Raw genomic sequence first — 24,999 nt, 5'->3', positions numbered from 1 at the left:
CAAACCACTCGGAACTCGATTGACTAATTGGCCTTCGCTAGCCCAAAATGCCGGTCCAGAAAGTAGAGCAAGCGGCGGGCAAATTAACCCGCTCGCATCCATCCCACCACCATCCCATCATTAGTATTAATCCGTAGACGCCATCGCTATGTGAAGGACCACCGAATGCAATATGCAGACCGTGACGAATGAGCCGTTCCTAGGAAAAGAAATAAACAAATCGCCGCAGAGTACCCTAAGCTACGAGGTACGAGAATCGAAGTCCCTACGAGAGCCAACGGCTCCCAATCTCCAAGGGGAGCAGAAAGTGCAAGCACACTAACGTGCAACATCTCACTCGCGGTCGCCGTCGAGATAGTTGCCCAGCCCGCTGCACTCGTAAATGTTGATGTGTGAGTCGTGCAGAGCGGAGCCTGCAATCATCATCCTGTGTGGATGGAAGGCTGTCGTCGAGATGGGGGTATACCGCTTGTTTTGCAAGAAACCTGAGTATGGCTCAAAGTTTGACAGGTGCTTGCCGCTGTTCAGGTTCATGAGCTTGACTACATGACGCTCGGTACCACTGTGACTGTCAGCACTACTCGGCACAAGTCGAGACCAATGCACTTACACTGCAAAGACTGGCGCATGCTCGTGCACGCTCAAGCTTCTGAGCGTGTCTCTCGTCGCTTGAACCGTCTTTACACTGCGATCCATGCGGATATCCCACAGTTTGACTTCGCCGTCGCGACAGGCGCTAACAAGCTCGCGTTGGCCGCCGCGTTGGAGGTGGATGTTTGTGATCCACTGCTTGTGCTCCTTCCAGACCTTTACCATTTCACGTTTCTTTTCCATGCGCTGGTCGTAGATGCGCACTGCGCCGTCGCCGAAGCCCGCTGCAAACACCTGTCCTTCGACTTGGTCCGATGTAAGCGAGGTGATGCATGAGCCCGATCGGGCGTTAATATCCTGGACATTCCAGTCAGCACCGAGCAAATTCCGCACCAAACGCGACCAAGCTTACCTGCGTGCATGTCTCGCTCCCAGCGTTCCACACGCGGATCACGCGAACATCACCCGCCACCAAAATGTGGCCACGACCTTGCTGCCAGTCGAAGACGAGCCCAGCATATCTGTTGCTGGGAACTAGATCGGTCAGGGCCCGGAAAGCTGATACAAGCTCTACCTTGTTCGGGTTCTCATAGTCACGGTAAAGCTTGATGACGCCGTCAGACGAACCGGTCATCAACAACGCCTGGTCATCCTCGTTGATGAACTTGACTTCCGTCATCTTCGATCCGACCGGGTTGCCGTTCGAAAATCGGTTGAGGCGAGTCTGGCGTTCCCAGTCCCAGACGCTACATGAAATCAGGCAGGTGGTTCTTTGGAGGACTAACAAAGTGGATACTTGACTTACCAAACAGTGTCGCTATCGTCAGTGACGATAAGGTGTTCCTCAAACTGATGGAAGCACATTTTCATAGGCTGGCTGCCATTGTTGAAGAATCCCTTCGGCCGATCCCACCGGTTGCTTCCCGCAACATCCTTCAGCGGCTGCGTCTCAGCGATTATCTTGTCATTCCGATTACGACGCCACAGCCGCATGTTGTAGTCCATGCTGCCGGGTTCGTCGGCCTCGGTAGGCTTCATTTGGGGCTCGCGGAAGTATTCCGCTGACCATTCGAAGAACTTGCTCTTCAAAGGTATGCTTGGCTTCTGGTGAAGGTTACGCCGCCTGTAAGTCCGCGTTGCCGGGACTTTGTCCGGGGCGTTGGATGATGCTGCTGTACGGATCGAGTCCTTTTCGTCAGGCGGACGGTTCCACTCGCTCGGAATCCGCCCGCGCGACCCAACCGTATTAGACCTAGTTGGGCTCTTCATGCTGTTCACCGGACTGCCGTCGGAGCTTGAGTGAGAGCCGAATGCCAAGTTCTTGAGAGATGCGGCGACACTTGCAGTCCTGCGCATGCCGGCAGACAAGAAGCCGTCTTGCTTTGATGGAGTAGACGGTTCAGCTGACTGGGATGGTTGCGGCACGGAATGAGACTGGTCTGCGTATGAGCTGCGAGGAGCCTTCTTCTTGGCTTCAGCACTGATCTGGGCGATTTCATCCATTAGAGCCTGCGCGTACGAAGCGAGAGGTGACTCAAGGACTGCGTTGAGCACGTAGTCGACTATTATGCAAGCATTGTCTGCCACCTCCGGGTTAGGATCCACTGAAAGGATAAGGATATCCTTCCACATAGCCGAAAAAACGGTATTCTGCGGCAGGCTGCTGGGCGACTCTGTTCCATCTTGCGGGCTGGACCGAGTTCCCAAGACTTGTGCGTCGCCATTGACCTCTTCAGCACCCTCGTGTGCTTTTCGAAGCGCATTTCGCTCTTCCTGTAGTTGCTTGAAAGCAGCAACGACGAACTTGTTGTCATATCGTGCAACAAAGGTGGAGAAGAAGACCAGGAGCTCTTTCCGGACCATGCTGTTACCATCATGTGCCATGAATAGTAGGTTCCCGGCGATTGACTCCTCGATTTGCGCGACCTGGGGGGTGACATCGGGAATGCCCAAGAAAGTAGTAAGGGCATGTAGCATTGAAGCCCTCACCTCAGCGACCGGATCTGTCCGCAGGAAAAGCAAGCGTTGATGGGCCTGAACTTGGATACCAGTCCACTTGGCCTCGGGGTAGTCAACCCACAGCATGCTCAGACACAGGCATGACCATTGACGGAGAAGGGGATTGTGAAGATCTCCAAGGTGGCCCAGACAGCTTTCAAAGACATCTGGACTTAGCGAAACGACCTGGCCTTGGTGGAAATCCTTGCAGAACATGGCAACAATGAACGCACACATAGCACGATGCTCGCTTTGATTACCGATTGGGATGCCTGAGTTAGGGTTGAGGATGCTGATAAAGTAGGTGTATCCGTTATCCTTGAGCAGATCGGTCTGACATGACTGGTCAACCGCCAAGATGCGCGCCCAGATGAAAACCATGACGGGCTTCAGTTCCATGGCTTGTGACTGTAGAAGTTTTAGAACGTAAGGGAAGATACCGATGCTCAAGGCTAGGTTCACGGCCCATGGTCCAAGATCCAGGAACTTGCTGAGCAAGATCAAAGCACGGAGACGATGGACTTGACTGAGGAGGACCTGCAGGACAATAGGAAGTTGCTCGGGTACTCTCTGCTCCATGGCGCCTCCTTGGTCGAGATATACCTCGAAAGCGGTGAGCTGTTCCGCAAAGAAGTTGGAGTGCTGATATTCGTATTGCTTCTCTCCTCGCTCTGCAGCGATCAAATTCGGCAACTGAGCGAGGATCATCTCAACAGCCAAGTCCCAGCTCTTCCACAGCGGGTGATCATGAGTCTCGGGGATCTCGGGGTAGCACTGAGGATGGCAGTGATAGACTCGCATTATACGTTGGGCTAACAGGAAATTGCGAAAGAGAGCCGCGACCATCAGATCCTGGCGGAAGAGCTTCTTGAATAGTGGCTTGGACAACGAGTTCCATGCAATAGTGTCTGTGATAGCAGTGAATATCCAATTCAGCTCACCAATCGGAGTACGCCTTTCAGAAACACGTCCTGGAATGTTTGCCGCATCCTGGAGCGTTATCCCGGTTGGCAGGGGATTTTGGAGAATGAAAAACCGGACAGCCATCTCAATGGGTGTTGTCAGGCACGACGTGAATACGTCAGCTGGAAGGTCAGGATTGGTGGGCAGAGTTTCCTTTTCTCTGCAGGCTGCCAGATGTATGCAGTCGCTGAAATCCATGATCTCAGCATTGGGTTCCCTTCTCAGCACTTCGGCGTTCTCTTGTTCATGCTTCTCGGCAAATTTGTTGAAATTCTGAATGATGAGACCTGCATCAGAGCAGTCATACACGAAAAGACTCGGTGCGCCTAGCCACGACTGTAGATCGTATAGTGAGATGGGAATGTACTGAGTGTAATTCCTGTTGAAGACCCATATCTCTCCCGACGAGGTCGGCCTCGGCACGCCATGGCCGTTGTAGTGGAATAGAACACGCTCATTGCGGGCGTTCTTACGCAATGTGGAGCAGTACCTGCGCGTCTCGTCGACAGTCGGGTCAAGGCAGAGCTTGTAGCGGGTGCGCATGCTGAGTTGCTCATACTGGGTCTGCAGCGCCTTGCCGATGTTGTTCATAGGCGTGTGACCGGAGGTACCGGTTGAAATGGTAGGGTCAATCCAGCACTCCAATTTCGCGCACGGATTGGTCTTTATGACGTCCGGAGGGTCCACGCCAATGTTCAGGCAAAGGGCCAGCACAGCCGAGACTGTCTTCAGCCTGTCCTTCATGCGCCATTCCTGGAGCGGGTAGGTCTCGCTGTCGTCCTTCGGATTTCCATTCGTTTCATGCTTCTTGTCGGTGAAGTACATGAAAAAGGTCGAGCTCAACAGGTTCTGGTATTCCTCCGAGGTGAGCTGAGACTCCCAGCCGTGGCGGATTGTCCACTCCGCATCTCCATTCTCGTGTTCGTCCTCGTCTCGGTCTTGGTGCTCGTTGTGTCGCGGCCCAAAGTCGCTCTTTGCGCGCAGCATCAGCGGTCGTGCGGGCGCAGATCCGTTTGCGCCATTCACGCGAGGTTCGGCCATGGTTCCGCTACGGCGCTCGCGCGCTCTGGTGGCAGATGATGAGCGCGGGCTTGGTGCGTCGTCTCGGCGGTCGGGGTGCGGGTCGTTGACGTGTGAAGGCGGGAGGTCGGCGGATTGAGGATGATTCGCCCCAGGCGTTGACGTGAGAACCCTCATAGCAATGCAGAGCCCATCTGCAAAAAGCGCGGCGGAGACGGGGCGCGTGCGGGGGTTAAGAGCGGAGGGTGTTGCTCTGAAGAAAGCTCACCGGGGAGTAAGCGGCGCGTCCTGCGAGCTCGAGGCTGCTATCCTGTCGGGCAACGATTGAAGTTCACCGGCCGCAGTCTTACCGCCCGGTGTGCGCCAGCCAATGGGAGAGCGCACGCCGGTCAGCTATCCAGCTCACCGAGAGCGGGCATGGAATGAGCGCCGGATAGCAATACCAAAGCAGTTATTCGTGCTTGCTACTCTCTACGTCGGGCGGCGCGAGTCTAGATCTCCCCACGGGTTTGGTGCGAAGAGCAGGGACATGCGTTTGTGCTTGCCGCGCCTCTTGCATGCGCCTCAGAAGTGCGATAAGCGATAAGGCACCTCGGCCGGACGCGGCGCCGCAGGGATCCCGGGGGCGCGCCTGTCGAGGATTGCGTGACGGTGGTGGAATGCAGAGGCCTAACACCGCGGGCCACACGCATTCCTGCCCCTTCGGTCGTTACGCCTCACCCGGCGGCTGTAGCGCTGATTTTTGCGTGCCAGCATGACCCGCGCGCCCGCCTCCGCAGGGCTCGCGGCCATGCGCGCTCTGATCGCGGCGGCCAATTGCAGGGTGTGCTAGGCGCAGATCCTCAGGGGAAGCTGGGCGGCGGCAGAGACGTCGTCCAGCAGTAATTTTGGAAGAGGAGCATGACTCTGTGGAGATCACCATGGCCGCCTCAGGGACCAGGCGGGTATAACGAGAAGCCTTAAGCCCTGTTTTTCTGCTCGCGACGACTTGCTGGCGCGGTCCGTGTACTCGTTGTTGCATCGCACGGCGACCCAGCACCAGCGAACGCGAGGCCTCTTGCAGCCCAGCGGCGACCCCTTCTTCCCGTGTCTTCTGTCTCAAGATTTCCCACCCACCCCCGACAACCAATTTCTCGAACCCTGCCATCAACAGCGCGCGGAGCTTGCGCTGCGGAAACCTGCGCACAGACGTCGATTCATGGGCCCGGCCGCCGTCCGCTTCAAGACATCTGGTCCATCCCCAGCGGCGCTTGTCAACACCACTCGAAACGTCCTCCTTTCGCTCCGCCCGCCCAGCGTCTGGATGTCCAGATAGCCGGTCCATAGCTGGCCCTACCACCTTGCGACCGGCCTCCAGGCCACGCTGCCGCCCATGGCGTTCCTTTTCAAGTCCAAGAAGCAGCAGCAGCCCGCGACGGCGCTCCCTGCCGCGACGCGCAACATCACCTCGTCCGATGGCCCGCCAGCCTCGTCCATACCCACCGCCAATGGCTCGCGATCCGGCCCTCCGCCGCGCGAGGTCGAGCAGGCCAGGAATTCGCCGCAGGCCCAAACACCTACGCCCACTGCCTCCGTAAATAACTCCGTGAGCTCCCTGCCAGGCACCGACAACACCGCGAGTCCAGAACCCACGAAGATGCGGGAGCGATCCAACTCCCAGCTGCAGGTAATTTTATTTTGAGCCCTTTCCTTCTGCGTCGAGTGTTGTCGCCGCTGCCCAATCGCGGCGGGGCCGGCGTACCGCAAGTCGTGCTGATGCTGACGCCTCCGCCAGAACGGGCGTGCCTCGCAAGTCCCCCCGCCGCGCGGCATGTCCGAATCCCCCTACCCGTGGTCTCAACGTCGTCTGAACTTCACAACCGCCGCAAGCCCGTTTCCGCGCTATGGAGCCGCTGTCAATTCTACCGCATCCAAGGATGGTTGCATATATCTTATGGGAGGCCTGGTCAATGGCACCACCGTGAAGGGCGATCTGTGGATGGCGGAAGCAGGTTCGGGGAACATGGCGTGTCACCCAGTCGCTACGACTTCAGAAGGCCCCGGCCCTAGAGTTGGACATGCCAGTCTACTGGTTGGGAATGCATTCATTGTGTTCGGCGGTGACACGAAAATGGACGAAGGCGATCTCCTCGACGACACTCTTTATCTTCTAAACACCTGTATGTCTGCCCCGCGTTGAAGTCGCGAGCTGACAGGCTGACGCAAAATAGCAACAAAGCAATGGTCGCGCGCCCTGCCGGCAGGACCGAGGCCATCAGGTCGCTATGGTCATACCCTGAACATTTTGGGGTCGAGGATATACATCTTCGGTGGCCAGGTCGAGGGCTTCTTCTTCAATGATTTGGTCGCATTTGATTTGAATGCGCTGCAAGCTCCGAACAATCGATGGGAAGTTCTCATCCCGAACAGCGCAGACGGTGGTCCACCGCCTGGTCAGGTTCCTCCTGCCAGAACGAACCACTCTGTTGTCTCATGGAACGACAAGCTATATCTGTAAGTCGTATCGAAAGCACCTTTTCTGCGTGGAGGACTGAACAACACTCGCTAGGTTTGGTGGAACAGATGGCGTCAATTGGTTCAGTGATGTTTGGTGCTACGACCATAAGACCAATGCTTGGCAGGAGCTCGACTGCATTGGGTACATACCGCTTGCGCGAGAAGGACACGCTGCCGCCATCGTTAACGACACGATGTACGTCTTTGGAGGCCGGACAAGAGAGGGAACTGACTTGGGTGATTTGGCCGCTTTCAAAATAACCTCCCGCCGATGGTACATGTTTCAGAACATGGGCCCATCGCCATCCCCGCGCTCTGGACACAGCATGACTGCCTATGGAAAACACATCGTGGTACTTGCCGGCGAGCCGAGCTCCTCCGCCCCCGACCGGAATGAATTGAGCCTCGCCTATGTTCTGGACACTTCCAAAATCAGGTATCCGTCAAGTGAACAGTCTCCCGCGGCTTCTGCCGAGAGACAACCTGTGCGCAAGATGAGTGGAGGAGCGTCAGGAATACCGCAGAGTCGGACAGGACGTGAAAGTATAATGGCAGGCCCAATGGGAGCTCCTCCCGCCAGGCCAGCCGAAGGGCCTCCTGTTGCTGGTAGTCCGCAAAATACTCCCGGTGGATCGCGACTTCCTCTTCCACGAACAGCCGGAGGGCCTACAGGATCATCAGGGCCTCCTCCGCAACAGCAAGCCCCACAGCCCAGGGCAAATGGTGCTAGGCCGGGCAGTAAAACCCCTACTAAGGCGTCCGGCTTTGGACCTACGGTCGATACCGCAAGAGCCGCTGCCTTCGATCGCGACACTATGTCTCCTGTGGCCAGAGACAGCCCTGTCCGGGAAAATGAGCCACAGAGTGTTGCACAGCGCGCCATGCGGGACCAAGGCCGGGAGCAGAGCCCTCGTGGTGTGAGAAGTCCTGTTTCAGCCAAGCCGCCCCATCTTCACAAAGACTCGGTCGATTCTGTCAAGAGCGGGCCACCTCCGCGCTCCGAATCCCGTACCCGTCATCAACAGTCCCTGGATAATATTGCGCAAGAATCTCCCCGCGGACCGGCAGAAGGCCACAAGCACAGGCGATCGGCCAGCCGTGAGGTGGAAAAACCGATCGATAGCGCAGTGGTCGTTTCACCATCAGTGAAGCAACCAAGCGAAGAAGTTGTCAGAGAACTAGAAGCCGCACGAAGTCGGAATGCCTGGCTTGCATCCGAACTGGCCTTGGCACGTAAGGCCGGCTATCAAGCCAACGCATCGAACAGCCCCGTTTTGGACGAGAGGGCTGCCGAGGCCTTTGGCGACGACGACAAACCGCTGGTGGAAGCCCTGATCAAGATGAGAGCCGAGTTGGCCAAAGTGCAGAGTTCGATCGATGCACAAGCGGTCGAGGCTGCCAACAAGATTGCTCAGATTGAAAGGCAAAGGGATGCCGCTATCGGTGAAGCAGTGTATGCAAAGACCAAACTTGCTGCGCACGGTGGGAGCCAAGCTGGAACTCCACAGCCCGATGGAAACCGTAATATGACTCCTGATATGGATCGCATGAACGACATGAATAGGCGTCTAGCAGCTTCTCTCGCTGCTCAAACCGAGCTGTCTTCGCGGGTAGATGGCCTTTTGGTTGAGATGGAGGCCGAGAAGCGGGCACGCACCCTTGCCGAAGAAACTGCCGAGGCTGCACAGAAGCGCGCTAGTGAGCTTGATTCTTACCGCCAGCGGACTATGATGGAGTTAGAGTCATTGAGAGCCGAACTTCATGAGGCCGAGAAGACTGCACGTGAGGAATCGGCCTCCTCTGCAGAAGCTAAGGCCTCTGCGCAAATGCTCGCGGTAGACAAAGCTGAGCTTTCCGGCAAGCTGTCCAGGGCTCTTGAAGATGTCAAGAGCCATTCCGGTGTCCTGGAATCACTTCGCGCTGCCGTCGGTGCCTCTACCGACAAGGCAGCTCTACTCGAGTCAAAACTTGAGGATGAACGGGCCCAGCGCGCAGAGCTCGAACAACTATTAGCCAAAATCCGCGCAGAGCATGAAGACAGCAAACGCGAACTCGAAAGCACCGCTAGACGTCTCAAGGATTCCGAGGAAATTGCCGCCAAACATGCCGAGGAAGCTGCAATGCATCGGGAAGCTGTGCTCAATGGCTTGGCCCGTGCTACCGATAAAGATACCAACGAAGATGTCTCTGACCAAAGGGTACAAATATTGCAGCAACAGCTTGATGCAGCAAGCGCCATGGTCCGGAAGAACCAAGAGGCTGCTGATCTTGCTTCAGAGAAACTACGTCGCGCTGAAGAGCGGATCGCTGGTCTGGAAACCTTCCAGGAGCAAGCAAGCAGGGAAGGACTGTCGATTCGGAAGCAGCTTCAGAATGCTATGCGCGAGATGCAACAGCTCCAGTCGGAGAAATCCGAGCTCCAACAGCAGTACGAGAGACAGGTCCTCGAAGGTAACGCTCACGAGGTCCAACTGAAAACGCTCAAGAATCTGCTGGACGAGCGTGGCATTAGCACAAGTGCCGCGGAACATCGGCGGTCTAGGGTGCTCGAGAGCCCCAGCTCGCGCTTCAGTACCCCAGAGCTCAATCGCGTGCGTGAGCTTGAGCAACAGCTCGATGCTAGTCTCAAAGCGCACGACGAGATGCGGTCAAGCTTCGAAAGTCGTGAAGCTGAGATCAGCAAGGAATGGGAGGAGAAAATCACCGCGCTGCACAATGACCACCAAGCGGCAGTCAAGTACCTCCGCGGAACGGAGAAAATGCTCACCAAGATGAAGTCTGAACTGGAGCGGTACAAGACCACCAACGCGGAGCTTGAGAAGGAACTTAACCAAGCGAAACAAAGAGGCCTTAGCCCCAACCGGGACGCGGGTTGGGAGGCCGAGCGCGATGCCCTGCGATCGCAAATCTCCAACATGCAGGTCACGCTTAAGGATTCCGTTTCTCAGCTTGAGGGTCAAATTGCACAGCTTCAGACCGACTTGGAGGCCGCTCGCGCGGAGCAGGAATCTGCCGCACAACAAGCTCAGCAGCTTGAGCACTCTGCTGCTCAACAGCGGGTGGAGATGGAGAACCTTCAACACGAAAAGGCCGCTTTGGAAGAGCGCGCTAAAGACGCTGAACAACGTGTTCAGATGTTCCTCGACCAATTCGAAAACAGCGTGGACAGCTATCGTCGCCAGTCCCACATGATGCTCCAGCCACAAGGTAATGGCGGTCAGCCTCAAGGTCATAGTCATCACCGATCGCACGACAGCATTGCAGGCGAGAGCATCTACAGCCAAGCTACTGACGTTACCGAGCGCACTGTAACCCCTCCGAACACGCATCTTGCCGCTGCTGCTGCGGCGACTCGCAACTCGATGGCCCTGGACAGCCTGGCGTCCGAACTCGAGACTTTGCGTTCGCATTGGGAGAGTACGAACAAGGCCTACCGCCTCAGTCAACATTCGTACATCGACCGTACGCCGACGACGGAACATGCAGATCTGAGCGAGAGCCTTGGCTCGTGGCGGAAGCGCCTGGACTTGGATGATGATGACGATGATGACGACGACCATCCCGCGCTGCAGTATGCCTCCGCTCCGTCGTCTTCGCAGCCTGCAAAGCAGCTGTCTCCCGCGAAGCAGGGTGGCCATGAGCGCAATCTCAGCGAGGATGCTGATTCCAGGACGCCAACCCTCGCGACGATGAATGGCATTTCGCCGGGCTCCCCGACCGGCCCTGGCCCGGGTGGAGCAGCAATGATCTAATGAAAAGGCGGAAACATTGAATGTGTTCCGCTACGTGCATGACGATGGAGATCTGACAGCACAAGAGATCGACAGGGCATGCTCCTTAAGCCATGGTTATGGATGAATAGTCGCAGGCAGGATGCTGCGATGATGGATCGATGAGGCAAGCCACCTCTTTTACGCTTCAAATTTGCCGCTGGAGTGCGCTCTTTGGCGGATTCGGGGCTATGTATTGTCATGCCAGACTCGTGCAACACACGAGGAGTTTCGCTGATTATTGCCGCTGTTTGTTTTCTGCTTTTACTTTACGATTGCTTATTCCCCGTACTTCAAGATTTTAGTGCCCCTAGTACCCCCAGCTGTTCATTTCAGCCACGTCAGTTTTTTTTTTTATTTTCTTTCTAGCTTTCTATTCCCGTTCGCGCAGATACCTTTTCCTCGTTTACAACAGCTCGGGTTTTATTCTCGCTCTCCCAAAAAAAGAGGACTGGTGAGGCGTGCTCTTCATAGCGTGGAATCACCGTATTCCCTAATTAGAGACGCATTTTCTGTTATTGCCGGTCTCCCTTGCGCAGCCATCACCAGCTCCTTTACTCTTTCTTGCTCTTTTCGTACTTCTGATCGCTCCCATCTTCGTCATGGTCAAGGCGTTTGTGCGGAGAAAAATACCACGGTTGCAGTGCCTACAGCAGGCTCGCTCCCACAGTTGCTGTTTGTTGTTGTGCATGTTCCATGGCATAAAGCGTCTTCGAGAGACTTTTTGACAGCGGTTTGAAGGTAAAGGTTATACCAACGCGGACCATTGCTCCTCACTAGGCGTGTTTTTGTTCTCAGAACCTCACGCTGGTGGCGAAGGCGGTCCGTTGCCTTAATTTCGTGTTTTGACTTTTTTTCAATTTCTTCTTCCAAGAATTTCCCAGAGTGGTGGCGAGTCTTCGGTTTTGAGAACGGTTGGTGAAGGGAGATAGGTTTCTGTAGTGTGTACTAGTAAATGCTGAGCTAAATGACAGGATGCATCATATGCTGGGGCTGTTTGTGTACGATGAATTCAATAGCGTGAATTATTTTTCATAGCTTTTAAGACTAGCTTAAGTTCAGACTGATACCTTTTCTTTAACGCAGCGCTGTCGGAGACTTGATGTTATTCATCATTGTGATGAAATCGTATCAGCATGACCAGCGACGACCGGTCGATATCGGCGAGTGTAGCTACCAATTCCTCATCACCATCATTCGGTCTAAAGGTTACGTCGAGCTTCCCTGAACTTGCTCATCTGACTGGTCAGGTTCGTCTTCGGCTTTACGATATCTTTCGGGATGGCGCCTCCTGCTTCGATATTAGCATGGTACTAGAATTGACCCGGGTGTTGCCAAACCTGTCCCATTTGTGCAGATAGTCCAACAGGTACATTCCCCCAACAGCCAGCAAGCCGAACGCAATTAAGAACTGATAGCCGTATTTGTAGTGCGGAGCGTCTTGCGTCGGGAATAGTACAACTATTTGCACGGCATGGTTAGTCTATTATGCAGATTATCCGGGGTAAGAATGACAAGGATGACACGTACCGGGAACCCAAGCACCGAATGCGTACGTGAAGATGTTACCTGTTGCAACAAGCAACTGACGCAGATTGGCGTTATGCTGCGTGATCTCATGACCCCAAGACTGTTTACGTTTTGATTAGTAACCGCTCGTTTCTTACTCACTAAAAGATGCGTCCACTTACAATGACAACGGGCTGCGCTGCACTACCTACGTAGGCGAGGTAAAATGCCGCCATGAGAGCTGTCTCTGGTACGTGCCACACGACCATTATAATGTTGGATACGAGCACGATCGCCTGCACGATGTTAACCACAAGCAAGCGCGATACAGACGCATCCGATAGCCAGCCAAAGATGAAAGCCGCAACAATGCTGACAGCGTTGCCTGCAGTGGGAAGAATATTAGTCTGCACGACGGAGTATCCTCGGTCTTTCAAGTAGAGGTTGAAGAAGTTGCGTCCCATGTACGCTTCGGCTACCATTCTGGTGGAAATTCAGCGGAGGTGGACTATATTTTATGTCAAATTAGAAAGAGAAAACTTACAGGTATGGTATGATAAACGCCCAGATTTGCCATCCCGTATAGACCTCTTTGATGGCTTTCCATGTAAGCGTTTTAGGAGGTTTGCGGCCGATCTTCTCCATACGCTGGATGCCGTAGGCACGATCCTGGTGGTGGGAATTGTCAATCACTTAGTTCACGTATCGAGTATGTATCCACTCACATCAGCGTTCAGGTAGAATGCGCGTGTATTATTCGGGAGATCCGGAATCGCAAAGAAACCCCAGATAGCAATGGGAATGGAGATGATTCCATCGAAGATGAAAAGCCATCTCCAGCCAGCCAGCCCAGCGGTACCGTTTAGGCCCGTGTACAGACCAGCCTGTAGGTAGCCACTGAACATTCCGGCGATGCCACTGCTCTGCTCAAACAGCGCCATGCGCTTCGCCAGTTGGGACGGACCGTACCAGCTGCCCAGGATAGCGGCATAACCGGGGAAGGCGCACGACTCCAGGAGACCAACGAAGAAGCGGAGAGCATAGATGGTCTCGATGTTCTTTGCACTAGCCATGAGCATTACAAGGATGGACCAGGCTAGCTCGCAGGAAGGGATCCAGATCGACGGCCGGACATACTTCAGCTGAATCATTTGGCTTGGTACGGTGCCGATGATGATGCCGATATTGAAGAACGTGTTTAGGAGATTTCTCTCATTACCGTAGAGCTCAAGCTGTTGCCGGGGGTGTCCAATTAGCTAGGATTCAAAGCGAATCACATGTCACTGATCGACTTACGTCCTCTTTCATCCCGCTGACAAATGCATTGCCTGTGAAAGTCAATATTGACGCGTTGAGTCGGAAATGCTGCCAATAAGCGTCACAGATAGTATGATTTTTTCCATTTTTCTATCTTGCGTCGCTGGAACGTGGTAATGCTTACTGTAATTCTCCTGGTCTAGATATTTGATGAAATAGCCCAGCAGAACGTAGGAACTGCAGACCAATCAGACTAGACCCTTTGGGCGATGCAAGCGGAACTGTAACTCACAAAAAGATCCCATCAACTTTGCGAAGGTACTTTCGCTCCCGTGCGTCGTCGCCCCAAATTTTGCGGGCGAGGTTTGATGTGTGGCTCTTTGGAGCATCAGTGATCGATAAGTGGTCCTCACCAGCATCGCTGGAGGATTGCTGCTGCGGCGCCACAGTGATGATGGTATCCTCAGCTTTTGGCGACGTGACTGCCATCGTGGCGGATGATCGCGGAAGGTTGTGGTCCAGTCAGATGCTGTATTGGTGAGTCTTTCATCCTATGTATGCCACGCGGGCACGTCACGCTTCGGACAAGCTGCCCGGCGAAGTTCAAAAACAGGTTGTACCGTCGCGGGTCGGTAGCACGCCATGATATCCGATATGGCAAATAGACGACATGTGAGTGCGTAGGTCAGCAGTGGGGGATGTGTGTTGCAGCAATAGGCGGGTCAAATGATGCGAACTGATAAAGAACAGCTGGAATAGACAAGTTCCAACCAAGACATCGAATAAGCAGTAAGACATATCGGCGGGGTCATATCTTGGCAGGTCGGGGTCCGGTGGGGACGATTTCCGCGTTGAATGGACTGTCCGCAAATGGCGTATGGGGACGGGATGATGTCGCAATGCGGCGGACCATTGCTAAAATGGAGCGGGAGTGCATCGGCAACAATCCATGCCAGCACCTCAGATACAACCTACAAAAAATGGGCACAGTTCTCTCTGGCGTGAAGCATATTGTCGCTTCATTTTTTGACTCCTTCTTCGCTGGCCTGACCGCTTCGCCCTACCTTGAAGACTACTACCAGCGCCTGTGCAATGGCGACCGAGACCTCGACAACGGTATCCTCTGGGAGTCAGCAGAAGGTGCAGTTACGTGCGGAGACGTCCATAGACTATGATAAAGAAGAGGTCAGCCGAAAGCCTGGGCAAGAGCAACGAGCCTTAACTGAACTCCGCTACAGTACAAATACAAGGACTACCTGTCGCATCACACGCCCGGCCTGCAGCCTCCACTGCAAGAGTTCGCGCACGAAGATGTTGGTCTACGGGCTGATCCGAAGAAACGGACCCTTCTCGGTGCGCCGAATGCCGTGGTCGAGGAAATTACACCAGCTATCGGGACAGAGATCCAAGGCATTCAGCTGAGCAACTTGTCGTCAACCCAATTGGATGAGCTAGCATTACTTGCAGCAGAGCGAGGAGTCGTCGTTTTTAAAGACCAGGACTTTTCGGAAGCCGGACCCGAGCGCTGGAGGGCGTATGGGAAGCACTTTGGCCCATTGCATGTTCACCAAATGGGTGGACAGATCAAAGACTACCCGGAGATACTACCGGTCTACCGTGACTTTACGTATGCATCGCACTGCGTTCTCTGAGTCCATGTGCTGACGGTGATTAAGTGCCGGCGCCGTTGACAATGAGATCAAAGACAACATCACAAGTGTCAAATGGCACAGCGACATGAGCTACGAGATGTAAGTCCCGTGGTCTTCGAGTTAGGAAACGACTGACCTGGTGCAAGCAATGGAATGGGAACGACTACTTTCTTGGTGCTCAGCACGCCACCTTCTGGAGGCGACACGCTATATCTCTCGACCACGGCAGCTTATGACCATTTATCCGAGTCATTCCGTGAGAGACTCCATGGGCTACGTGCAGTCCATTCCGGCTTCGATCAAGCATCAGTTCACGACCATCGAGACCGCTATATCCGAGAGCCGATCGAGACGGAGCATCCTGTCATTCGTCTTCACCCTGTAGGTTGTGAACCTAGAGCTTTGGTGGACGTGGACTAACGGAATGTTCGTAGGTGACCAAGAAATACGCTCTGTATGTCAATAGGTTGTACACCAAGAGAATCGTCGGGTGGAAGCGTGAGGAAAGCGGTATTGCAGCGACCCTACGTCATGAACATTCGACCAGTATTTACTGATCAGTCTTCACAGATGCCCTTCTTAGCTTTCTTTTCGACCACATCGAACGTGGACAGGACTGGCACATCCGCGTGCGTTGGAAGCCTGGAACAGTTGTGGTTTACGATAACCGCGTGACGCAGCAGTAAGTCAACCACTACGAGACCTTCAATCACCCATGGGCTAACAGCAGGCTAAGTTCCGCGTTGAGAGACTTCAAGGTGGAAGAAGCCAAGACCAGAAGGCATATGATCAGGATTACGCCGCAAGCTGAGAGGCCATTCTTGGAATAGGAAGAGAGGAGGCACAGTTTGGATTGCAGTGTAGTCGGCGTGGCTTTAGTGACGAGAGACAATGAATGTTAGCTTCATGACGCGAAGTTGTTGACGCGTCTTCGGTGGTGGACGCGCCGTGGGCGATGACGACACGCCCGCGCTTCCCAGGGCAAGTGCCCCGCGCCCAAAAATTTCGGCCGGCATCCTGAGCTTCTACCATGCCGCCTTCTTCGTCACGCATTCCGCCTTTACTACAGCCCTACGTGCGCTTGCCTCCGGCCAGCTCGTTACATCTTCTCACAAGCGTTCTCGGCGCCAGTACCAACTGGCTGGTCATCCGATACCTATGTGGTGCCTTTGCCGGACATGATGCGCGCAAGCCCGCCGCGAGTTCAGATGAAAACAACAGCCGGCTGAGAGGCCAAGATGAAGATGCGGCCGTGATTCTCGTCAGCTTCCTGCGCGATTGGGAGTTCTGGAAGACCGAGAGTCGCAGAGCCGGGGTTAGCATGTTCATCTATGCACTATGGACGCACGCTGACCTTGTCCCTCTCAGGGCCTCGATCTCGCCCGTCTGGCCCAGCAGAACCGCTTTGCCTTCGTTGACGGCCTGTCCAATCTCTTCCTCCCTGCTGACAGCACCGACGCTGCAGACGCAGCCCCCGCCGCTCCGGCCTTGAGCTCGCCCATCCCCGTCCGCACCAGCCGCACAATCACGCCCCGCACCCCTCCTCAAGCATCACCACAACAGCATTCCTCCACCGCGCCCAGCAGGCCCGCAAGCTCCGTAACACCAGCGCCAACCTTCCGCCTCACCAGCCCAACGCTCTCGCACCTCGAAGCCGTCGTACAGAAAGCCCGCGCGCACCTCACGGCCTCCTCGCCCGCCAGACGCGTCCTCCTCATTCTCGACGCCCCCGACCTCCTCCTCGCGGCGGCTGCCGATGGAACAGCTGCCCGTAGTATGACCCCTGCAGACTTCGCGTCGACGTTGCTCGCGCTGCGTGGCGATGTGCACGCCGCTGTGGTGTCGGTGTCGGCTGATACGCCGCTCGTGGCTGCGGCGGTGGACGCGGTGACGGCACAGCAGGACGGTAACATCGGCGGGCAGCACGCCAACAGCACACCGTTGGAGGCTGCACAGGCGGCATTCGTGGTCGGATTGACACATGTGGCGGATTGGGTGTTGAGTCTGCGACTGCTGGATACGGGGTTTGCGGCGGATGTGAGCGGGGTGTTGAGGATCACGCGCGGAGATAACAGTGATGAGGACGAGGAACAGGAGGGGGATGTGGATGTTGGGGGCGAGGAGCTGAGAATGGAGGAGAAGGAGGTGCTATATTACATCGGTGGTGATGGAAGCGCAAAGGCATTTGAGCGTGGGTCTGGTGTAGGAAACGGATAATTCCTTTCAATTTTAATAGAGAGGAACTGGAAAGAGCGTGAAGCCAGTCATACGAGGTGAATTATACATAACTACGTTGCTCCTTGCCATACATATTCTATTACAGCCGTCACAGCTCATTATTACTAGATCATATCGTTCAGTTCTGCGGACTTCTACAACGCCAGCGCCAGAGCCATCAATCCTCCAAGGATGGCACCCGAGCCCACAAGCAGCCTCGATCCGGCAGAACCGCTGACAGTGGTTGGCGCCGCTGAGCCGGATGCGCTGGCAGACGCAACAGTAGCGCTCCCAGTAGCCGAAGCGGTAGCCGAAGCAGAAGCAGTAGCGGGCGACGTTGAGTCAGCGAGGCTCGAAGGCGTAGGGTCAAGGTTGAATGTGCTCGTACTACCCACGGTCGTGCCCGATGATGTGCTGCTGTTACTCTTCTCGGACGCCGAATCGTCGCACTCAAGCGTCACGCCGCCCTTGACGACACCGTTTGCCGGCTGCATCCACGCGATTTCCGCAAAAGTGTCACACGGAGTGTCGGGCGAAATGACCCAGAGTCCTTCCTCAATGCTCTCGATTGCAGGCAAATCGATGAAAGAGAAGTTACCATCCAGGTAGAGGGCGCCGTTGACGGTCTTGAGGTTGGGCAGCGTGATGTTGGGCAGTTTCGGGTTTTCGGCGATGATGAGGTCGGAGTTAACGGACTCGAGCGCGGAGAGGTCGAGCGAGCGGAGATCTCCATTTTCGCGGATGGAGACGAAGCCGTCGCTCGAAGTGAAGTTGGGGAGCAGGAGATCCTTTATGTTGTTGTCGGATACCGTCAGGAAACCCGAGACGGAGCCGAGAGAGGGGAGGTTGACGGCGGAGAGGTTGTGGAGGATGATTTGGTCGGCGTGCTCCAGGTTCTTGAGCCGGAGCGCCAGCTTGTCGCCGTTATCTCTGACGGTCAGGGCGCCTGACACGCGCTTCACCGGCATCGTAACATCGTATAGGTAACGGTTGTTGGCGAGCAAAATACTGTTGACTTCACCGCTTGGAGAGATGCCGTCGGTCGAGGAGAGGAAGGTGCGTTGAATTTCGAGATCGACGAAGTTCTCGATGGTGTAGGTCAAAGACAAAGTGGAGAGCGCAGGCAAGCCCAAGAGCTTCAAATTGTCGACGCTAGTCAATTTCGGAAAATTCAGTTCAGAAAGGATGGTCAGCCCTGAGGCCTCGAAGGTCTGGACACGCTCTAGTCTGGAAGCGCTCAGGGCTATCATCTGCGTCGCGTTGATCACGCTGAAGGTGTTTTCGATGGTGGTGAGCTTGTCGCCTAGGTCGAAGGAGGCAATCATGTCAGGCCCGACTGTGATGTCGCCACCGTAGACCGTGCAGGAGCCCTTAGCTTCCCAATCCTTCTCGTCGTTGATGGTGATGTCGACATCGCATCCCTCATCTATGGGGGGTCGCTATTAACTTCGTGTAGCAATTCAAAGGTTGCTGAACAGGGGACTTACCAGCTGCTAAAGCGATGCTAAAGTATAAAGCAGATGTAGCTGCAACACGCAGCCAATACTTTAGGGCCATGTTGTCAAAATCCTGCAATTTAGATCACTCGAGGGGGAAAAAAAAAAACCTATATGCAGGATAAGAGTGGGTGAGACAATGATGTGGTCAACGTAAGCCCATATCGCTAGGCATCTCTGGAATTTTATAATTGTACACTTGGGGCCAGAGCTGAACGGTCGCCGCAGGCATTCCAATCCTTGCCGGTGGGTGCTTCCTCTCTTGGAAGGTCGCCAAGAAATGGCGGCCAGCATAGAAACGTGGGAAAGATTTGGACATGCAATCACAAGTGGTGTATAGGTCAGGTTTGAGTGGAAGTATAGTCACTGGAATCTATTCATGAGCAACTTCCGTCTTTTTTAATTCTCTCATCATCCTCACAAGGTCAAATTGTTAGGTGTGGCCGTTTTTGAGGCTCCAAAGATAGCCCCGGCTCGGCCCACCCGGCACTTGCTAGCGCCGGAGATACATACACGCTATTGGGCGGGCCCTTCTCGACTCGCTTTATTCCTACGAGCCTTGTGGCATGAACCAGTTGCTGCGGACGGCCAAGCCGGTGTCCTGATATGGTGGCGGTGGACACCAAGCCACCTTCGTCGGCGACAGCCGATAAATACGAGATATTGGTACACGGTCGGCGATTTTCAGACATCTTATTCTTCTGGATATATGATATGGTAGACCCGAGAAAATGTTTGCCTTTCTTTTTGTTTTAAATTGGCGTACACAATTTGGATTCGAGCAGCAGCTCGCTTAAACCGATCAGGATAAATCCGGATTCGGTACTTGACTTCATTGAGCAGAGTGTAGGCTGGTCTTTATTGTCCAGGGCCAAGATTCGGTTGAAGTATGCTCATCAGACACTAGAAGTTGCTGTATTCAAGCCACAGCATAGCTAATGATGCAGCAGTGGCGAGATTGAGTCTCGAAAATCTGGCTGTGGAAAGAAAACGTGGCACTATAAGGTTACCGTACGAAATGCTCAAATGATAGACGACCGCATAGAGGGAAGTGAAACAATAATATTTGTACAAGAAATATAGATCTGAGAGTGGAGAGCTACTCCTACGTCAACCAAGGACTAACGTCTCTGATAGACGCTACATCCTAACCCCTCTGATCCGTTCCCAATCTACACACGGACTTTGAGGACGCCCTCGAAATACTTCTCCATCTCAGCAACATCTTCAAGATCTCCATACCACCCAATGCACTGATCCGGCCTCATCACGAGCACTGATCCTCTCGACCGATCAACGCCCCATTTTTCATACGCCTTACCATCGCAGTCCTGATCAAACTCGAAAGCCTCGTCCACCCAGATCTTGTGGTAATCCAACCCCCTCATCTCATCCTCCGGCCTGAGGATCTCCGGGAAGTCAAAGATGTCCACCGCAGACCTATCCGCCGAGTGCACAGCCATGACATCAATGACCGCGTCCTTCTTGCCCTCTGCTGGCGTGAACCTCCGAATAACCCCCTCCTCTCCATCGAGCTTTCCGCACAGTGCCTGCACCCGCGCCATCTGCTCCGGCACCGCCACGTCTGCCGCCAGCACGACGACGCGCCACCGCCCGTCGCTGCGCATGATGCCCGTGGACCACTGGCGCTCGCCGTCCGACTGGCTGGTCAGCTTGGCGGGCCAGAAGCGCTCGCCGGGTAGCAGCAAGGGGGCAGACTTGTTCCAGCGGTGGACGACGACGCTGGTGGGGTAGTCGAGCACGAACCCTTGGCCGAAGTCTTCGTAGCGGGCGTTGGTGGTGTTGAAGTCTGCTATGGTTCCGTCTTCGGCCTTGTCGTTCGCGGCGGCTGCCACTCCCTTGGGGAGGAAGAGGCTGGACCAGTTCCGGTCGAACTCGGCGAGCTTCTCGGCGATGGGGTGGCGCTCGAGAGCGTAGGTGGGGAGGAGAGTCGGGGGCGAGAGGCCCGCGGCGACGGAGGCGACTTTCCAGCCAATGTTGTAGCCGTCTGTTCGGGGATTGAAGAGGCGTTGTTTAGCACTCATCCTTATTGAGGTAGGAAAGGTATATGAGAGGGCGAGTGCTGACCTTGAATGCTGATGTTCATGCCGGCACCGACCTTGGGCGAGTGCGTGTGGCAGGCGTCGCCAGCGATGAAGATACGGTCCGTCGGATCGGACAGAGCGGACGCAACGCGTTGACCGACCTGGTAGGCAGACCACCCTGAATGAAGGAGAAATTTTAGCATTGTTGCGGGCCCGGAATTGATAAGGGAGCGTACAGTCGCAGATCTTGAAGTCGAAAGTATAAGGGTGGAAAATCTTCTGGGCCGTGGCTTTCAGCATATCAAGATTGATATTTGATCGGTCGACCCGCTTTGTTGGGTCGTCAATTGAGGTGAGAGGGATGTAGAGGCGCACGAGGCCCCTCTCTCTTGCGACGAGCAAGATCGTCCCGGTGTCGCCTTTGATGGCGCAAGATTGACGCATGTCCGCTATGCAGGTGTCAGTAATATTTACACCTCGGGATCGAAAAGATGCTCCTTACGGAAGTTCGAAATGGGCACGACGTCCATGACACCCCTGGGATAGGTCAACAAGAAAGAGCAAGAGAAGATCAATATCGATGAGTTGATCGTACCAGATGAAATCAGTAGCGGCCCCCTCCATTTTGATACCGAGCTGCTTCCTTGTCCAACTGTGCGCTCCATCGCAGCCAATGACGTACTTCGCCTTGACTACCTCAGTCTTCCCTTCCTTGGCTTTCGACTTGTTGATCAAGTCTTCCCAGTCATCTGGAGACAAATTGCTGCGGAACAACCCGTCGCGCACACCAGAAGACCCGTAGGCTGGCGATGGATTGGCTTCTTCCTCGCTTAGCGTCCTCAGCTTCACAGTGATGGGGTAGGCCTCTGGGTCTGCCGCAAGCTTTTCATCGCATTCAAGCGTCTCAGCAATGACGCCGCGTTCGACCTCGAGGTCTGGCTTGGCTTCCTTGATGGCATCTAGTAAGAAGCGCTCGATGCGCCCCTGGTTCAAGCCGCAAATGAAAAATCGGGACTTGGCGTACGCCTCCTTGGTAAATCCAAGGCCGCCAGTCCGTTCAAGACCCCCTTTCCCATCGGGGTTCTATCATGGCACGTCAGCGGAGGTTCTTGGTAAAGCACTGCTCCGGAGCACAAGGAACCTACCCAGACACGAAATTCCCAGGAGGTTTTGCTCTCCCGCTCAACTCGGTCTTCGATGCCCATGCTATCGAACAGCTCCCGAGTACGCGCTCGCAGACCATCGGCTTGGCCATTGAAGATCTTGGTGCCGCGCTTATCGATGATGCGGGCGTTGACGCCGTATTGCGCCATCCAGTAGGCGGCCGTCAGGCCTGCCGGACCAGCGCCAATGATCAGTCTAGAAACGAGTTAGTACCAAGCGGACAAGAGAGAGGAAGAAACGTGGCGTACACATCGGTCTGGGATTCGGATACATCGGTGGGATGCATGGCGGCGTAGTGTGAAAGTTAAAGAAGCTAAGCTTTGAGATTATTGCTCGATGTAGTATGCCAGGGCAGCTCTTAACCTTTTTATATGCTTTCTACCTGCAGGATTCCCCACTTCACGCATCAGGGGCCCAGATGAATAGATAAAACGGCGCAACATAGCGTCGTGCAACCTGCAGCCTATTCCGGCATGAACCACTAGATACCGTTGACAACCGCCTCGATGGAATCCGGAGCCGGCACTGGTTTCGTTCCGTGCGTGGTACGTAGTTTTAATTACCCAATTCGCCTAAAAAGAGGAGTGATCATATACATGTAGAACAAATGTCTAGGAAGTGTGGGGCAGTTGTGGAGCTTTTGCTACAAACGTTAGTTGGGGTGCAGATCTCTCCACCCCCGCAGTAATTCACATGTTCGTACATAGTGCTACACGTCTCGGAATCGGTATAAGAATGAGAATGCTCATCGGCCGAGAGACAGTTGGAGCACCCAGCCAGAACAAAGGCGCAGTGGAAGCGAGTGCTTGATCAAAAGCCGTCAATGAAGTTGTCAAGAAACCGGAATATGTCGAGAATTCTAGCTGCATCGAGCTAGCTGCTGTTTGTTTCAATTTCTTGGAATAAACCGGACAAATGATGGCTGTCGATTCAGCTGGGCGTCGTATGCATACCATACCTTAACCGATTGCTAAAAATGTCAGATACAATATAAATGGACTAGCATGCCCAGCTTTCTTCGCAAAGTCTGATAGTTTAGCATGGAATTCTCATGGGGACCGGTTTGCAGAATGGCTGAACGAATTGAAGCATACTGGCCTTCTATTCTGCATCTAAGTATCGTATGTAGTCCTCTTCACTACTCATCTCGTCCACCCCGGCAGCCTTAAGTCTTTCAGCGAAGTTTTTGACGAATAAGTTGGCAACCTCTTCGACGGTTTTTCCCACGACGCCCTCGTTCTCGAAGCTGGTAGTCTTTTTGCCCTCAAGGCCGCAGGCAACGATCCTGTCGAACCACTTGAGATCGGTATTGACGTTCAGGCCAATGCCGTGGCTGGTGATGTTCCGTCTCATGTGCAGGCCAAGAGCGCATATCTTCCTGTCTGGAGTGGTCCACACGCCCGTGTGCTCGGTGGTCATGGCCTTGATGCCATATGCAGCACAAGTCTGGATTACGGTCTTCTCCAGTAGGCAGACATAGTCGCGCGGGGTAATGCGATGCCTTTTCAGGTCGATGATAGGGTAGGCGACCAGCTGACCAGGGCCGTGGAAAGTCGTCTGGCCTCCGCGCAGGGCTTCGACGAATTCGGCCTCGCCATTCGCGCGGAGGTAGTCCTGCTGCTTGGGATCGACAGTGCCGATTTCTCTGCGGCCGCAGGTGTAGACGGGATTAAATTCGGTAGTGATGACGGTAGGGTTTGGCGGAGAAAGTTCAGGCCGCGCTTTTGCGGCGAGATACTTGGCCACGGCTTGGTCTTGTAGGACGGCGACGCGCTGGTACGGCCATATTCTCTGCGGCCGGGAGAGATGGAGGTGGCCTAGACGCATGTTTGGTGAAAATCGGACGGTGTTGGCTGGGCTGGGCGAGTGCAGTGTCGTCACTTCGCACCAGTGGCCCGTGCGAAAATTTCCCTCTGTCGCGTCCACCCGCGTCGCCGTCCACTGAGCTTCCTCCCAAGCTCCGCATGCACTACCACAATGGCTGATAAGAAGCTCAACCCCACCGGAGCCTCTGCTCCCGCAAAATTGCCGCGTCTTCCAGATCGTGCGCACCAAGCTCCCTCAGCTCTGACGATGAAGCTAATCGAGGCTAGACGCCGACGTCCAAAAGCGCCCGCTGATGCACCCGCCCGTACCCTCGCCCTACAAGAGCAGCGACACGCCCAAGATCGTCTACGTTAGCTCGAAAACACCCTTCATCTCTGCCGTCAAGCGCGTCCGAAGCCTGCTCAAAGAAGCCGACAAGCGCGCAACGCAGAGCGCCCTTTCCCAGAAGAAGCACCAGCGCGGAGACCCTATCCTTGCAGCCGCTCAAGCTTCGGCCAACAAGGACACTACTCCGGAGGCGGTGACAATCAAGGCGACGGGCAAAGCCATCGAAAAGGCTACGAATCTGGCCTTGTTCTTCCAACAGCAGGAGGACTGCCGTGTCACTCTGCGGACTGGCACCGTCGATGCTATAGATGACATTGTTGAGAAGCCGAATGCAAAGCGCAAGAGGCCAGATGATGAAGAGGAGCTCCCGGAGACAAGGATGCGCAAGACAAGCATGTTAGAGGTGATTGTCACTCTTCGTTGAATCACGAGGGCTGCGCATACCCATCCGCTATATACCTTTGTGCGCTCACCGGTGCACGATTGGACGGCTCTGGTCGAAACGCCTTCTGGCACGAGCATGACGGGTGCGCTCAATCCACGAAGGCATTCCAACCTCTGATTTGCTCGGATTCCCGGAAGTACTCCATTCCTGCTTGCCATGCTTTCCTTTGGAGAATGGCAGGTACAAGGAGACGAGAATGTCGGCCACAATATGAAGAACTTC

The 24,999-nt window shown here is 54.7% G+C and overlaps 8 protein-coding genes across 8 annotated transcripts; 3 read left to right on the top strand and 5 right to left on the bottom strand.

The window, feature by feature from the left end:
* Positions 1–333: 333 nt before the first annotated feature.
* On the bottom strand, positions 334–4,749 carry LTHEOB_9525 (Target of rapamycin complex 1 subunit mip1; the record flags this gene model as incomplete). Its single annotated transcript, XM_035519122.1, has 5 exons — positions 334–562; positions 611–948; positions 1,004–1,337; positions 1,397–3,363; positions 3,433–4,749. 5 exons carry the CDS (start codon positions 4,747–4,749, stop codon positions 334–336), a joined length of 4,185 nt encoding a protein of 1,394 aa, XP_035368752.1.
* Positions 4,750–5,944: 1,195 nt separating this feature from the next.
* Positions 5,945–10,820, top strand: LTHEOB_9524 (Kelch repeat type 1; the record flags this gene model as incomplete). The annotated part of the gene is made up of 5 exons (XM_035519121.1): positions 5,945–6,238; positions 6,347–6,731; positions 6,783–7,065; positions 7,121–7,504; positions 7,784–10,820. The coding sequence occupies 5 exons, from the start codon at positions 5,945–5,947 to the stop codon at positions 10,818–10,820; spliced, it is 4,383 nt and encodes a 1,460-aa protein (XP_035368751.1).
* Positions 10,821–12,040: 1,220 nt separating this feature from the next.
* LTHEOB_9523 (Pantothenate) lies at positions 12,041–14,093 on the bottom strand (the record flags this gene model as incomplete). The annotated part of the gene is made up of 8 exons (XM_035519120.1): positions 12,041–12,129; positions 12,369–12,468; positions 12,530–12,830; positions 12,892–13,016; positions 13,073–13,579; positions 13,644–13,675; positions 13,789–13,841; positions 13,897–14,093. 8 exons carry the CDS (start codon positions 14,091–14,093, stop codon positions 12,041–12,043), a joined length of 1,404 nt encoding a protein of 467 aa, XP_035368750.1.
* A 603-nt stretch (positions 14,094–14,696) lies between these two features.
* Positions 14,697–17,473, top strand: LTHEOB_9522 (Alpha-ketoglutarate-dependent taurine dioxygenase; the record flags this gene model as incomplete). The annotated part of the gene is made up of 8 exons (XM_035519119.1): positions 14,697–14,789; positions 14,843–15,231; positions 15,281–15,355; positions 15,403–15,637; positions 15,691–15,766; positions 15,827–15,938; positions 16,388–16,571; positions 16,625–17,473. The coding sequence occupies 8 exons, from the start codon at positions 14,697–14,699 to the stop codon at positions 17,471–17,473; spliced, it is 2,013 nt and encodes a 670-aa protein (XP_035368749.1).
* A 155-nt stretch (positions 17,474–17,628) lies between these two features.
* LTHEOB_9521 (Gpi-anchored cell wall organization protein ecm33) lies at positions 17,629–19,030 on the bottom strand (the record flags this gene model as incomplete). The annotated part of the gene is made up of 2 exons (XM_035519118.1): positions 17,629–18,899; positions 18,961–19,030. 2 exons carry the CDS (start codon positions 19,028–19,030, stop codon positions 17,629–17,631), a joined length of 1,341 nt encoding a protein of 446 aa, XP_035368748.1.
* A 1,111-nt stretch (positions 19,031–20,141) lies between these two features.
* Positions 20,142–22,464, bottom strand: LTHEOB_9520 (Phenol 2-monooxygenase; the record flags this gene model as incomplete). Its single annotated transcript, XM_035519117.1, has 7 exons — positions 20,142–20,977; positions 21,058–21,192; positions 21,251–21,463; positions 21,517–21,551; positions 21,610–22,097; positions 22,160–22,373; positions 22,427–22,464. The coding sequence occupies 7 exons, from the start codon at positions 22,462–22,464 to the stop codon at positions 20,142–20,144; spliced, it is 1,959 nt and encodes a 652-aa protein (XP_035368747.1).
* Positions 22,465–23,279: 815 nt separating this feature from the next.
* On the bottom strand, positions 23,280–24,005 carry LTHEOB_9519 (Lipoate-protein ligase b; the record flags this gene model as incomplete). The annotated part of the gene is made up of 1 exon (XM_035519115.1): positions 23,280–24,005. The coding sequence occupies one exon, from the start codon at positions 24,003–24,005 to the stop codon at positions 23,280–23,282; it is 726 nt and encodes a 241-aa protein (XP_035368746.1).
* Positions 24,006–24,155: 150 nt separating this feature from the next.
* Positions 24,156–24,756, top strand: LTHEOB_9518 (Ribonuclease p mrp subunit pop7; the record flags this gene model as incomplete). Its single annotated transcript, XM_035519114.1, has 2 exons — positions 24,156–24,222; positions 24,272–24,756. The coding sequence occupies 2 exons, from the start codon at positions 24,156–24,158 to the stop codon at positions 24,754–24,756; spliced, it is 552 nt and encodes a 183-aa protein (XP_035368745.1).
* Between the last annotated feature and the right edge of the window lie 243 nt (positions 24,757–24,999).

The sequence above is a fragment of the Lasiodiplodia theobromae genome (assembly GCF_012971845.1).
Source record: "Lasiodiplodia theobromae strain AM2As chromosome Unknown scaffold_32, whole genome shotgun sequence".
NCBI lineage: Eukaryota > Fungi > Ascomycota > Dothideomycetes > Botryosphaeriales > Botryosphaeriaceae > Lasiodiplodia > Lasiodiplodia theobromae.
Note: the sequence above shows the minus strand (reverse complement) of the source record. Positions and strands in the feature narration are given on the sequence as shown.